This window comes from Macaca nemestrina, chromosome 7 (assembly GCF_043159975.1).
Source record: "Macaca nemestrina isolate mMacNem1 chromosome 7, mMacNem.hap1, whole genome shotgun sequence".
Classification (NCBI taxonomy): domain Eukaryota; kingdom Metazoa; phylum Chordata; class Mammalia; order Primates; family Cercopithecidae; genus Macaca; species Macaca nemestrina.
In genome coordinates this window covers 40,032,878-40,048,309 of record NC_092131.1, presented here as the reverse complement: position 1 = coordinate 40,048,309, position 15,432 = coordinate 40,032,878, and the positions used below count along the sequence as shown (strand labels likewise).

The 15,432-nt window shown below is 38.4% G+C and overlaps 1 protein-coding gene across 18 annotated transcripts in view; it reads left to right on the top strand.

Annotated features, from left to right (window-relative positions):
- LOC105472874 (RAD51 paralog B) overlaps positions 1–15,432 on the top strand; it is an 861,624-nt gene that overhangs the window by 98,207 nt on the left and 747,985 nt on the right. The window contains exon 9 of one of the 18 annotated variants that reach the window (XM_071099982.1): positions 6,386–14,884. The exons of the other annotated variants lie outside the window; for them this stretch is intronic. Coding sequence (XP_070956083.1) covers positions 6,386–6,496 — 111 coding nt within the window. The 3' untranslated portion in view covers positions 6,497–14,884. Of the gene's footprint in view, positions 1–6,385; positions 14,885–15,432 lie in introns of those variants that run through there. 18 annotated transcript variants of the gene reach the window in all.

The following is a 15,432-nucleotide window of genomic DNA, read 5'->3' as shown; positions in this document are numbered from 1 at the left end:
TGGGTGTTGTGAACAGTGTTGTGATAAACATGTGAATTCAGGAATCCCTTTGATATGCTGATTTCTTTTCCTTTGGATAGATTCCCAGTATTGATATTGTTGGGTTGTATGGTAGTTTTAGTTTTCTGAGAAATCTTCATACTGTTTTTCCATAGCAGTTCCTAATTTGCATTTCCACCAACAGTGTATAAGAGTTCTCTTTTCTCTGAATCCTCATCAGCATCTGTTGTTTTTTATATTTTCAATAATATCCAGTCTAATCGGGTTGCTTTGATATCTCATTGTGGTTTAATTTGCATTTCCCTGATGGTTAGTGATGTTGAGCATTTTTGTTCCTATTGGTCATTTGTATGTATTCATATATTTTTGAGAAGTGTCTGTTCATATCCTTTGCCCCTCCACCCCACTGGCTTTTTTTTTGAGACAAGATCCTGCTCTGTCAGCCAGGCTGGCTGGAGTGCTGTGGCATGTTCATAGCTCATTACAAGCTCGAACTTCTGGACTTAAGTGATCCCCCCTGCTTAAGCCTCCTGAGTAGCTGGGACTACAGGTGCATGCTTCCATGCCCAGCTAATTTTTTTATTTTTCCTTTTGTACAGATGGGTTCTTTCTGTGTTGCCTAGCTGGTCTCAAACTCCTGACCTCAAGTGATACTCCTTCCTTGGCCTCCCAAAGCACTGGAATTATAGGCGTAAGCCACTGAGGCCAGCCCCTTTGCTCATTTTAAAATGATATTATATTTTTACTGTTGAGTTGTTTGAGTTCCCTGTATATTTTGGATATTAGTCCCCTGTCAGATGAGTAATTTGCAAATATATTCTCCCACTCATGAGGTTGTCTTTTCACTCTATTCTTTTGCTATGCAGAAGTTTCTTAGTTTAAGATAGTCTCATTTGTCTATTTTTGTTTTTGCTGCCTGTGCTTTTGAGATCTTAGTTGTAAAATCTTTGCCCAGACGAATGTCCTGAAAAGTTTTCTCTATGCTTTCTTCTAGTAGCTTTATATTTTTGGATCTTATGTTTAAGTCCTTAATCCATCTTGAGTTAGCTTTTGTATGTGGTGAGAGATGGGGATCTAGTTTCATTCTTCTGAATAAATATATAGATATAATATATTCAGTTTTCCCAGCATCATTTATTGAAGAGGGTGTCCTTTCCCCCATGTATGTTCTTGGGGATTTTGTCAAAGATCAGTTGGCTGTAAATACGTGGATTTATTTCTGGGTTCTCTATTCTTTCTCATTGGTCTGTGTGTCTGTTTTTACACTAATGCTATGGAATTTTGGTTACTATAGCCTTGTAATATGTTTTGAAGTCAGATGGTGTGATACCTCCAGCTTTGTTCTTTTGGCTCAGGATTGCTTTGGCTGTTCAGGGTCTTTTGTGGTTCCATACAAATTTTAGGATTGTTTTTTCTGTTTCTGGGAAAAATGACATTGGCATTTTGGTAGAGATTGCATTGAATCTTTACATTGCTTTGGGCAGTATGGTCATTTTAACAATATTAATTCTTCTGATCCATGAGCGTGGGTTGTCTTTCCATTTATTTGTGTCCTCTTCAGTTTCTTTCATCAGTGTAGTTTGATTTTTTTTGGAGATCTTTCACCTCCGTGGTTAAATTTATTTGTTGGTATTATATGTATTTTTGTACTTTTTGTAAATGTGATTGCCTTCTTCCTTTCTTTTTTGACTATTTCATTATTGGTGTCTAGAAATGCTACTGATTTTTGTGTGTTTATTTTGTATTCTGTAACTTTATAGAATTTATCCATTCTGTGAGTTTTTGGTGGAGTCTTTTGGTTTTCCTAGTATATAAGACCATGTCATCTGCAAAGAGGGACAATTTGATTTCCTCTTTTCCAATTTGGATGCCTTTTATTTCTTTCACTTGCCTATTCCTCTGTCTAGGACTTTCAGTACTATGGTGAATAGGAGTGGTTAAAGTGGGCATCCTTACCTCGTTCTGGTTCATAGAGGAAAGACTTTCAACTTTCCCCCATTCAGTGTGATGTTAACTGTGTATTTGTCATATATAGCCTTCATTATTTTGAGGTATGGTTCTTTTATGCCTGGTTTGTTGAGACTTTTTGTCATGAAGAGGTATTAAATATTGTCAAATGCTTTTTCTGCATTTATTGATATGGTTATATGATTTTTGTCCTTCATTCTGTTGATATGATGTATCATGTTTATTGATTTGCATATATATAGCTTTTTTTTTTTTCCCTTGAGGCAGGATCTTGCTCTGTTGCCCAAGCTGCAGTGCAGTGGTGTGATCATGTCTCACTGCAGCCTCGACTTCCTGGCCTCAAGCAACCCTCCCACCTCAGGCTCCTGAGTAGCTGGGACCACAGGTGTGTGGCACTGTCCCCAGCTAATTTTAAAATTTTTCTGTAGAGACAGAGTCTCCCTGTGTTACTCAGGCTGGTCTTGAATCTTGGGCCCCAGCAATCCTCTGGCCCTGACCTCCCAAAATGCTGGGATTATTGGTGTGAGCCACCATGCTTGGCCTATTTGTGTATATTGAACCACCTTATATCCTTTGGAGGAATCGCACTTGATCATGGTATATTATCTTTCAGATATGCTGTTGGATCTAGTTTGGTAGTATTTCATTGAAGACTTTTCCATTTACCTTCAACAGGGTTATTGGCCTATATTTTTTTGTTGTAGCTTTGTCTGGTTTTGGTATCAGGGTAATGCTGGCCTCACAGAATGAGTTAGGGAGAATTTCCTTCTCTTTTAACTTTTTGGAATAGCTTGAGGAGGACTGATACGAGTTTTTCTTTATACATTTGGTAGAATTCAGCAGTGAATTTATTCAGTACTGGGCTTTTTTACTGGGGAGACTTTTTGTTTCTGGCTCAATCCTGATACTCATTATGTTCAGATTTTCTATTTTTCCTGATGCAATCTTGTTGGATTGTATTGATATGGCTCCAGTGAATGGAGGAACACCGCAGTTCTTGGTCTCTGGCTGATTTAGATAAAATGACATGGACGCATGTGGAATGGTTTTAAGGAGCGGAGAGTTTAATAGGCAAGAAAGAAGGAAGATGCTCACCCATACAGAGACAGAGGGAGGGGGTATCTGAGAGAGAAACCATGTGTGCGGTGGTGAAGTAGTTAGTTATGTTAGCAGGCTGGAGGGGGCGGTGTCTGATTTGCATACAACTCAGGGATTGGTCTTACCAGGTGTGTCATTCATGCAGCCCGTGAAAAACCTGGCCCTCCCACCTTAGCCTTTAATATGCAAATGCGGGTCACCACTATGTCTTGAACACATGTGAGTTATCTGGAGGCGGCCATGACACTTGGTACTTGTGGTGACAAGGAGAAGAGGGCGAGAATCGCCATGTTGGCCATGTTAGCCATGTTAGGTGGACCTAGTTTCTAATCGTCAGAATTTGCATATCGAAACTTGCCATCCTGGCTCTTCAAGATGCATTTTCTGTTAGAAAAGACATGGTTTGGGGGTTGCTACTTACAGGAAAATTTCCACCGAGAACCTTTACCCTTTCTATCTGCCTAAAAATTATATCTTAGTAACTCCTGTATTAATGTGTTTCCAGGAATTTCTCCATTTTCTCTAGGTTTTTTACTTTCCTAGCATGTAGTTCATAATAGTCTCTGATGATCTTTTGTACTTCTCTGGTGTCAGCTGCAATGTCTCCTTTTTCATTTCTGATTTTGTTTATTTGGGACGTCTCTCTTCTTTTTTTGGTTAATCAGGTTAGTGGTTTATCAATTTTGTTTATCTTTTCCAATGACCATTTTGTATTGTATTTTTAGTCTCTATTTCATTAGTTCTGCTCTGATCTTTATTATTTCTTTTCTTCCGCTAATTTTGGGTTTGCTTTGTTCTTGCTTTTTTACTTTTTGGGGGTGCATGTTTAGATTGTTCATTTGAAATTTTTCAGTTTTTCTGATGTAGGTGTTTATTGCTATGAACTCCCCTCTTAACATAATTTTGCTATGTCCCACAGGTTTTGGTATGTTGTATTTCCATTTTCTTTGTTTCAAGAAATTTAAAAAAATTTTATCTTATTTCTTTCATTGACCCAGTGGTCACTCAGGAGCATGTTGTTTAATTTCCATGTATTTGTATAGTTTTCAGAGTTCCTCTTGGCATTGATTTCTAGTTTTACTCCATTGTGATCTAAGATACTTGATATGATTTTAGCTTTGTGAAGATTAGTTTCATAGCCTAACGTATGGTAAATCCTGGAGAATTTTCTATGTGCAGATGAGAAAAATTTATATTCTACAGATGTTGGGTAACATTTTCTGTACATATCTGTTAGGTCCATTTGGTCTAAAGTCCTGTTTAAGTCCAATGTTTGTTTATTTTCTGTCTAGATGATCTCTTTAATGCTGAGATTGGGATGTTGAAGTCCCCTACTATTATTGTATTAGAGCCTATCTTTTCTTTAGATCTAGTAATACTTGATTTATGCATATCCTCTTGCTGGATTGATCCCTTTATCATTATATAATGACCTTGTCTTTCTGTGTGTGTGTTTTTTTTTTTTTTTTTTTTTTTAAGAGATAGGGTCTCAGTATGTTTTCGAGGGTAGTCTCGAGCTCCTGGCCTCAAGTGATCCTCCCACCTCTGCCTTCTGAGTAGCTGGGATTACAGGCATTGTGCCCAGCCTCTTTGTCTTTTATTATTGTTTTTGACTTAATGTCTGTTTTGTCTGATACAAGTGAAGGAATTTCTGCTCACTTTTGGTTTCTGTTTGTGTGGAATATCTTTTTTCATTTATTTACTTTGAGTCTATATGTGTCTTCACAGGTAAAGTGCACTGATTATAGGCAGCACATAGTTAGATAATTAAAAAAAAATCAATTCAGAGAGTCTGTATCTTTTAAGTGGAGAATTTAATCCATTTATATTCAAGGTTATTATTGAGGTTTTGTTCCTTTGTGTTGTTAATGTTTGCTGGTTTTCTATGGTGGTATCATTAGAATTTTTTGTCTTTTTCATTTGTGTATTGCTTTACCAGTTAGTGTTATATTTTTGTGTGTATATTTTGTGTGTGTGTGTGTGTGTGTGTTTTCACTCCCTTGAGCATTTCTTGAAGAGCTAGTCTAGTGGTGATGAATTTCATCTGCTTTTGCTTGCTTAGAAAAGACTTTATTTCTTCTTTATTTATGAAGGATAATTTTGCTGGATATAGTATCCTTGGGTGGCAGTTCTTTTTTTTTTTCAGCACTTTGAATATATAATCCTATTCTCTCCTAGCGTGTAAGGTTTTTGCTGAGAAGTCTGCTGTTGATGTGGGCTCCTTTATAGGTGACTAGACATTTTCCTCTTGCTGCTTTAAGACTTTTCTCCTTGTCATTGACTTTATACAGCTTGAATACAATGTGTCATGGAGAAGACCTTTCACATTGGATCACTGGTCTTCCTGTACCTGGATGTCTAAATCTCTTGGTAGACTTGGGAAAATTTCATCTATTATTTCATTAAATAGGTTTTTGAGCCTTTTTGTTCTCTTTTTCCTTTTGAGGATACTGATAATTTATATATTTGGTTGCTTTATGGTTTCCCATATATTATGGAGACTTTGTTCATTCTTTTTTATTCTTTATTCTTTTTTTTTTTTTTTTGTCTGGCTGGGTTATTTCAAAAGGCCCATCTTCAAGTTCTGAGACTCTTTCTTTTGCTTGGTTTAGTCTATTGTTGATGCTTTTGAGTGTACTTTGTATTTTTTTCAAGGACTTCTTCAGTTCCCGAATTTTGGTTTGTTTCTTTTTTGTTCTATCACTGTGGTAAACTCCTCCTTTATTTCCTGAATTGTTTTTCTGATTTCTTTGTATTGTTTTTTGAAATTATCTTGTATCTCATTGGGCTTCTTTAGTGTTATAATTTTGAATTCTGTTTCCAGGATTTCTTTTTTTTTCTTTTTTTTTGAGACAGAGTTTTGCTCTTGTTGCCCAGGCTGGAGGGCAATGGCACAACCTTGGCTCACTGCAACCTCTGCCTCTGGGTTCAAGCAATTTACCTGCCTCAGCCTCCTGAGTAGCTGAGTTTATAGGTGCCCACCACCATGCCTGGCTAATTTTTTGTATTTTTAGTAGAGATGGGGGTTTCACCATGTTGGCCAGGCTGGTCTCGAACTCTTGACCTCAGGTGATCCACCTGCCTTGGCCTCCCAAAGTGCTGGGATTACAGGCGTGAATCATAGTGCCCGGCCCAGCATTTCTTGAATTTCTTTTTATTGGGATATGTTACTGGAGAATTATTATGTTCCTTTGGAGGTGTCATAGTTCTTTGCTTTTTCATATTTTCTATGTCATTGTGTCGACATCTGCACACCTAGTATAATAGTTGCTTCTTCTAATTTTTTATTTTTTTAATTTTTCTTCAACTTTTGTTTTAGATTCTAGGGGTACATATTCAAGTTTGTTACAAAGTTATATTATGTGATGCTGGAGTTTGGAGTACAATTGAACATGTCACCCAGGAAGTGAGCACAGTATTCAATAAGTAGTTTTCAGTCTTTGTCTTCCTCCCTCCCTCCTACTTCATGTATTTTCCAGCATCTGTTGTTCCCATCTTTATGTCCATGTGTACCCAATGTTTAGCTCCTGCTTTTGGATTTTCTTTCATAGGAGATGTATCAATGGTGCTCGTTGAGTGCGCTCTTTGGCTTTGATTCTGGGTGCATTCAGTTGTATAGTCTCTGTATGATTTCTTTAGCTATACACAATATCTGTGTTATCTGTGATTTCCTCCATGGTTTATGGCGTGGTTATCAGTGGAGTGTATAGTGAAGTTTGGTGGGACAGGAATGCTAGGTAGGTCATTCTTTGGGCCTTATTGGTGGCAGTGGTGGGCTGAGCATACCTGTTCTTAGGCCCCAGGACAGTGTGCAGTGGCACTAGTTTTAGTGGGACCAAGAGATTCAATTCTTGGCTCCCCCATGGCTTGCTCAGATGTTGAGGTGGTGGTGGCAGAGGTGGGGTGGGCAGGTGAGCAAGTTCTCAAGTCCCTGGGAATTTGGTATGGTGTGGGCAGTGGCAGCAGCTGTGATGAGAAGACCCTCTGGGCCCCAAGTAGTATGCGCTAATGTTGATGGTGGCTGTGTTGCAGGGTCACCATCCACAGCCCCAGACACATAGCTCTTAGACTTGTCCACTCTTGGCGGCAACAGTACTGTACTGCTATGCTGAGGAGGGGAGGGACCTCATGTTCATGTATGAGTCTAAGCATGGAGGCCACACCACCAGTGGGGGCACAGTTACTACTTACAGCCCCAAACAGGCAGCCCTCCGGCTTGTCCACCCCCAGCCCCTGGCAATAGCAGCAGTGGCAGTGGCTGTAGTGGTATGCAGAGGAGGAGAGAGGCTCCTGCTGTATATGTGTAAAGCTGAGCACAGAGGCCACTCATTGGTGCAGGCAGGGTCACTGCTTCCAGCTCCAGACAGCTATCATGCTTACCCATCTGGGCTCCTAGTGACAGCTACTGCTATGGCAACATGCAGAGAAGGGAAGGAGATCTTTCTACTGGTGAGCTTGAGCGCAGAATTTGTGCTGCCTTTCCAGTAGAATGCACTTTTGGTACACTGTAACTTTTTGGCACACTGCACCATTCCCTGAGGAGCATTGTTTTCTATGGACTAGAATACTGGGGACCTGGAGCACCTTTGAATCCAGCCGGTGCTATGCTGCTGTAGCCATTTGGGTCAACAGTGGAGTTGTTAGTGGGAGATCCCAGAATGTGGAGATACGTGGCCTCTGATTTCCAGGTCAGGATGCAGTCCTATGACAGCTGTGCTCTCATATTGGTGCTCTGCGGTAGCAGCTTAGGCCTTGGGGGTGTGACTGACCCAGCATGAGTTCCTTGTCTGGTGCAAAGCCCTTGTGTGTCTCCAGATGACCACCCTTGCTAGTGTCAGGGTTTGTGTGGGTAGAGGAGCTTTCCCATGGTTTGGATTGCAGCAGTCCACAGTGGGAACATGGATTGTTAAGGTTCTCTCACTTACCCTTTCCCTGTGATAGTGAGTCCCTTGGGGCTCATAGCTGATCTTGGCTGAGTTGGTCACTTGCTTCCTTCTCCTTCTTTGCCTCAGGTGTTTCCTGTGACTAGAGCCTGTTGGACACTAGCGTTCTCTTCTAGATGTTCTATTTGAGGTGTGATTATTTTGATTACCTATTAGTAATTCTGGTTCTTCTTTCTGGAGAGGGTGAGTGTCCAATCTTTCTAGTCAGCCACCTTGAATACATCTCTGCTGAGGAGTTCAGGAAGAGCAGGAGCTACCTCCGTGCTCCTGCCGAGTCAGGCACTGCCTATACCTTTAATTCTACCAGAATTGAAGTAACATAATTTGTCTACTTTAGGGTAATAAGTAAAGTCAATATACACCTGACTACAAAGCTTCGTAGACTATCAACATGAGTTACTTCTAACTTGGTTGTCAGATGTGAAAGGAAATGGGTTCATTGTATCTGATGCTGCCATTAGACCAAGCTGGCACCATAGAAGACCTGGAATTTGTTAATACTGCTTAACTTTCAGATTTCCTGGTACAATCAGGATGAAGGGAACTGTAACCACTAGGTGGCGCTTTTTAATTAGAAAACTGTGAATACTTCATTGCTCACTAGGATCCTCGTGGCCTACTTAGTAAAGCAATTGCCTGTGAGAACAGCTGGTGGCAGTCTTTAAGATGCAGATTTCAAATAGGAGAGAAAGGAAGAGATAAAGATAAAAAGAGAGGAAAGAAGTGGGAGGGCAAGAGAAAAGAAAAGGAGAAAGTAAACAGGCATATTGTGAAGGAAGTAGTAAAATGCCATCAATAATTAGCTCAGGAAAGTGGTATTTATGGCATTTGTTGCTTACCATTGTTTCATTTCTTTATTTATTTGACACCTATTTAATGGGAATTAGGAATTCTGGCTGAGGATACAAGGTGCTGTTTCTACCCTCAGAGAGTTGATAGCTAAAGGGAGTTTAAAATATCTGAACTTAAAATCTTGACCTCCTTCCTGTAGAGTATGTTAAATAATATGTGGAAGAATACCTTTTATTTTTAGTTTTATTTGTTTCATATTCTCTATTTCATTCCCCTATCAGAGAAAAGAGTTTCTGGAGTACTCTAGTTGACATAATTTGAAAATTAGCCCCTTGAGGGCAGGGAGTGTATATTATTGAGGAATCTGGAGCATGTTGTTCAATCCCTGACTCTTATTGGTGGGGGGAATGTCCATACATTGAATGAATGGTAGGATCAGATGAGAAACCTCAGCAAGGTGTCTCCTGGTTATAGTCTACAGCCTTCCTGGCTCTTTGTAGAATTTAGGCTTCTGACTTTGAATGCTTTCCTGACAGCACCATACTCTCCTCTGCTATATAGCACACCATCATATGGCCTGTTTACAAGGCATTTGTGTTTCTCCATAGTGATGAATTCTTTTATGGTAGGGTCTTTTCTAATTTAATTTATTTATGTAGTTTCAGTGTTTAGTAGGTGGTGAGTGCTCAATAAATTTTGGTTAAATGAATGAAATCTGACTATAGTGTACTTGGTATAAGATAGATTTGTATAGGAATCCTTTCAGAGAGAGTTAATTTTTGGATATGCCAGGAAGACCATCTTTTAACTTTTTTTACGTATGTGAGGATGATTAGGCAATTACTTTGAGTGTAAGATATCTTTAAGTTAAAGATATATCTTTAACTTTCAAAGATAACCAGAAGATATACCAGTTGTATGCTAGAGATGGATTTGTAGTGCCAGTTCTACAAATACAACTCTTAAATTCTTATTTTTATTTTTTGGAGACAGTCTTGCTCTCTTGCCCAAATGGCAGTGCAATGACTCCATTATAGCTTACTGCAGCTTTCAACTACTGGGGTTGGGTGATCTTCCTGCCTCAGTGTCCCATGTAGCTAGGACTACAGGCACATACCATCATGCCATGCTACTTTTAAAATTTTTTTGTAGAGATGGGGGTCTTGCCATGTTGCCCAGGCTAGTTGTAAATCCCTGGCCTCAAGGGATCCTCCTGCTTTGTTTGGCCTCCCAGTGTTGGGATTATAGGTGTGAGCCACTGCTCCTGGCCAACTCTTTTAAATTTTAAAGTGGATTCTGTTGCATTGTCTTAGATAAATAGCCCAGCTGCAGTCTTCTTATTTCTTATTTCTAAAATAATAGGCACTGATGACATCTATTATTTGCTCCTTCAGGATCTAGGACCTGCTGAGGACTTCATCTTTTAAGATGAGCATGAGAACTAAGACAAGGTCAAGTAGAGTAGTAAAAGATGGGCAGAGAGGGATTTCACTATGGCAGAATTCTACTACACCAGAGGATAACGTCAGTAGGCTGACATCTATTTGTTGAATGCCAGAACTTTCATATTCAAGAATACATATGAGAAAATAGATGTCATTTTTTTAATAGACCTTTTTGTAAAGGTCTATTTTATAAAGGACACATTATAAAAAGCCTTCAAAAAACAAAAATTTTAACAACTTTTTGAGATATAATTTACATACTATACAATTCACCCTTTTAGAGTACACAATTTAGGGTTCTTTTTTTTTTTTTTAAGCATATTCACAGATTGTGCAACAATCACCACAGTCTAATTCCAAAACATTTCACCATCCGAAGAAGAAACCCTGTACCCAGGAGCAGCCACTCTCTCACTCTGCATTTCCATCTTCCGCCAGCCCTCCGAAATCACTGTTTTCTATCTCTATAGATTTGCCTGTTCTGGACATTTCATAAAAGTGGAGTCATGTGTTCTTTTGTGACTGACTTCTTTCATATAGCGTAACGTTTTCAAAATTAGTGTTGCAGCATGTTATCAGTATTCTTCATTCCTTTTCATTGCCAAATAATATACTGTTGTATAAATATAACTCATTTTGTTTTTCCATTTATCGGTTGATGGACATTTGGTTTATTTTCACATTTTGGGTATTATGAATAATGCAGTAATAAGCATCCATGTACAAGCTTTTGTTTGGACATGTTTTTATTTCTCTTGGTTATATCCCCAGGAGTAGAATTGCTGGATCATATGGCAACTCTGTGTTTAATATTTTGAGGAACTGTGAAGCCACTTTTCAAAAGTCCTACCAGCAATGAGCTAGGGTTCCAGTTTCTCCATATCGTCACTAATACTTGTCATCTTTTTCTTAAAAATTACAATAATCCTTGTAGTGCTTGTGAAGTGGTTATGTCATTGTGGTTTTTATTTGCATTTTCTAATGGCTAATGATGTTGAGAATTTTCAAGTGCTTAGTGACCATTTGTATATCTCTTTTGGAGAAATGTCTATTTAAATCTCTTGCCCGGTTGTAATTGGGTTGTCTTTTTATTATGTGTTTTAAAGAGCTAATTTTATATATTGGATACAAGACCCTTAATAGATATTTGATTTTCAAATATTTTCTCCCATTCTGTCCTTTTACTTTCTTGATGATCTTCCTTGAAGCAGAAATATGTTGTATACACATATATGTAAATGTAATATTTTAGCATAATGAAGTAAAGTAGTTTAGAAGTATTTGCAGTAGGTTGCCATGAAGGGGATAACAGTTATCTTTTATTGAAATTCAATGCTGAGCCCTAAATCCATATGTAATACAATTATGAGAAGCCGAAAAAAGGACAGAAGCTGCTAAGAGTGAAACATAATGTCCTACCATACATAACACACCTTCTTCTTCCTGTCTTTGTGATATCCTAGTTACAAGCTAATTAGGGAAATGATAGGGATTGGGGTAGTGAGAAAAGAATAGTTGTTTCCTTTGTTGTCTCAAGTAAGATATACTGTTAGAGATATAGCTAAAAATAAAACCAGCTGGTTCTAGCAGAGATGACAATAATTCTACTTTTGTCAAATCACCACCAGAGAAATCTCCTCTGTTAATCACGTTGATTAACATCTCGTGCTGCGAGCTGTTCTCTTTCTTTTACTTCAGGTATAGTGGGAGTAACCCATTGGCAAGAAAAACTTATATTTCAGTGGTGAGGGGAAGGTAGGTAGAGAAAATGAAGTGTGTCTTTGACACAGTATGAATGGAGGTGCTCCCCATTGGGAACTGAGCAGGTAGACTGTGTTGATGGACATGGAGTAACACACTGGGATGGTTGCGGCCACTTGCCTGTCTCATTGGTCCATCTCTCCCAGCATTCCATTTGAGATCCTTACCACAGCTTCAGGTTGATATTGAAATACAATGGTAATAGTGAGAGTATTTTAAAAGTGGACTTTAAAACTGAGTTACGTTAAGAAATGGGCATATCTGGCAAGTTACAGGCACAGATAAGTAATTTTTTTTTCTTTTTTTGCATTAGGGGTTTGAAATAGTGCACTGATGGCCTTCTGAGGAAGATGTCCACCTTCTCAAGGTTTTTCTGTAGAATGACTTGTCAAAATCCATATGGATTCCTGACTGAGGCTTTTCAGCTGGATTATGTGAAAAGGTGTGGGTTTTGTAAAGAGGCCTGGCATGTGCTCCAGTGTGTTTCAGTTTTTAAATTTTCATTTTTATAAAGTGTGAGAACTAATTCCAGACTAATTAAACATTTATATGAATAGTTCTCTAAGCTTTGCTTCTTAACGTGTAACTGTTAAGCCTTCTGGAATAACAATGCAGTTGTCCCTTAAGAAAGGTTCTTTATATTGATGTCTCGTGACAGGTTTAAATTCTTCAGGCACTTTCTCTTCTGGTTCCTCTCCACACCCAGAGAGAGTTTTAGATAATCTTGTGCATTGAGCAGAATCAAGAGATGAGTCAGGAAAGTTTTCTAACAAATAATACTTTTGACGGAGGCCATACAACATGATTTCGATTCTGAAGTGACAGTAACTGTCAGTTTTGCTCCTTCAAGTGGATGGACAAATTTGTAATCACGAGCATATTGCATAATGGTGACATAATTGAGGGCATAGGCCTATCCTTTAGAACATAGCCCCTAAGAGAATTGTGTTTCGTACATAATATAAAGATATGTTAAGGTGGTTGTGAAACTCCTTGCTGTCAAATAGTAGGGGCTTCTCGGTCATTTTGTGTATAGTTTGCTTTGTAGATGATGCTGTCTTTCAGTAGAAAACAGTTGATGTCTCAATGTCGTATTGGCATCTGTGGTTGAGAATAGCTCAAATACGATTATTGTATTAGTGATAGTGTGCTTACCCAGATGGACTCCTTAGCACTGTATGACTCTCGAGAAAATGGTCTCACTTAACAATTTCATTGCCACCTAAGATTTTTATTTAGCAGCTGAGGAAGTGAAGTAGTGACTTATACTGATTTGCCATCTAGAGAGATAATTGGTAAACTTGGGCCTGAGAAAGGAAGAGATCTGTTATGTAAGGAAAATACTGATCAAAAGAACAATATTTATTGTTGTTGTTGTTGACCAGCTCTGACTGTGAAACATTTAAAGCATCTGGTCTCTAATTGGTGAGACTAGTTGAAAAATAATCATTTGACATTTAGCACTCTGCTAGGTACCTGGAAATTAGAGCACATAAGAAATAATTTCATATCTTGAAGTACTTATATTAGGGGGAAGAGAGACATACAGGCAGATATTTTTTTCTGATATATTAGATAAAGGCTTTACTCTTCCCCATCCCCTCCCCCCGCACACAATGTGGAAACACACACAAACAGGAACAAAAAAGGGAATACGAAATTCATTTTAAATACATGAACGTACCCAATTTGTAATATGTGTCATCTTACTCTAGGATGATAACTTTAAAAAGGTAGAAGCCAAATTGTGCATGCTTTTGTAAAGCTCCTTTCATAAACTAGATAGTATATATAAAATTGACAGTAGGAAGTGAAATACTAATTCCTTTTAAGAAAGAAAACTGCAACAGTTATGTTAAGAACTTCTTTAAAAAAAGGCAAGAGTGAAAAAATGCACAATTCAGAATAGTGATGATCATTGCAGGGAGGCAGGGAGATGGCTTTCGGTAGGGGCCCATGTGTAACTTCATTGGGATTGTGTTTTAGTTAGCTTGGGCTGCTGTAGCAAATTACCATAGATTAGGTAGCTCAAATAACAAACATTTATTTCTCACAGTTCTGAAGGCTGGAAGTCTGAGATCAGGGTGGAAGCATGGTTAGGTACCCTCTTCCTGTTTATGTCCTCACATGGCTGTTCCCATCATAGGGACTCCAACTTCAAGACTTAATCTAACCCTAATTACCTCGCTAAAGGCCCTAGGTCTAAATACCATTACATTGGGAATTAGGGTTTTAATAAATTAATTTTGGGAGGACACAAACATTTAGTCAATAGCAGATTGGAAATATTTTAATTTATAAATTAGGTGCTGGGTTCATTAGGTATATATTCTGTAATTATGCCTCATAACAAATTATATATATATAAAATAAAAATTATATATATAAAACTGTAGCATTTGATAGATGCATATATATATTTTACATTGAGGGCATAGGCCTATCCTTTAGAACACAGCCCCCAAGAGAATTGTGTTCAGTACATGATGTAAAGATATGTTAAGGTAGTTGTGAAACTCCTTGCTGTCAAATAGCAGGGACTTCTCAGTCCCAAGTAGCTGGGATCACAGATGCACACCACTGCACCTGGTTAATTTTTGTATTTTTAGTAGAGATGGGGTTTTGCCATATTGGTCAGATTGGTCTCAAACTCCTGACCTCAGGTGATCCACCACCTGCCTTGGCTTCCCGAAAGTGCTGAGATTACAGGAGTGAGCCACCACACCCGGCCTTCCCAGTCTGAATTTCTTAAAAGCTTTTGCTTAGGTTAAGTTGTGAGAGAAAAACGACCTCACCCAGCTAGCCAAACTATCTCTCTGCTATCTTTTTATTTTTTACTTTATCCATCTATTTTTTGCTTTTTTTTTTTTTTTGAAACACAATAACAATAGTGTAGAAGTCTTTTCACATTGCCTGACTCTCCTGTTTGTGTCCCATAAGGTTCCATGTACTGTGTCCAGAACTCAGCTTATATGTCAAAGGATGCTTCTGTCTGGACTGGTCAGTCAGAGATATAAGTTCTCATTACCTCAGTGTGTGTGTTTGTATCTGTGTTTAATGATGTTTGTGCTTGGCTTAGGCTGGGGATTTTGAAATCTTTGCAGAGTTTCCCAATTTGCTGGGCAGTTTTAGAAATGGTATCAATAGGGAAAAAAAAAAAAAAAAAAAAGCACAGAAAAATACAATTTCCTCTTTCATCTATGTCCCATATTATACAAATGTTCGCTGAAAACAGCACCAATTTTCTGGGAAAGGTTTTGACTCAGACTTTTTTCACCCTTTACCTCTACTCTCCAATTCACATTTCCTTCTTACAACGTAGTCATGTGCTTGCCCAAGCCTGGCTTATGAACCGTGCAGAATATTTGTGGGGTTTGTTTTTTAAGCCCTAAACTGTGCACATGATGCAGTATTTAATTTGGAAT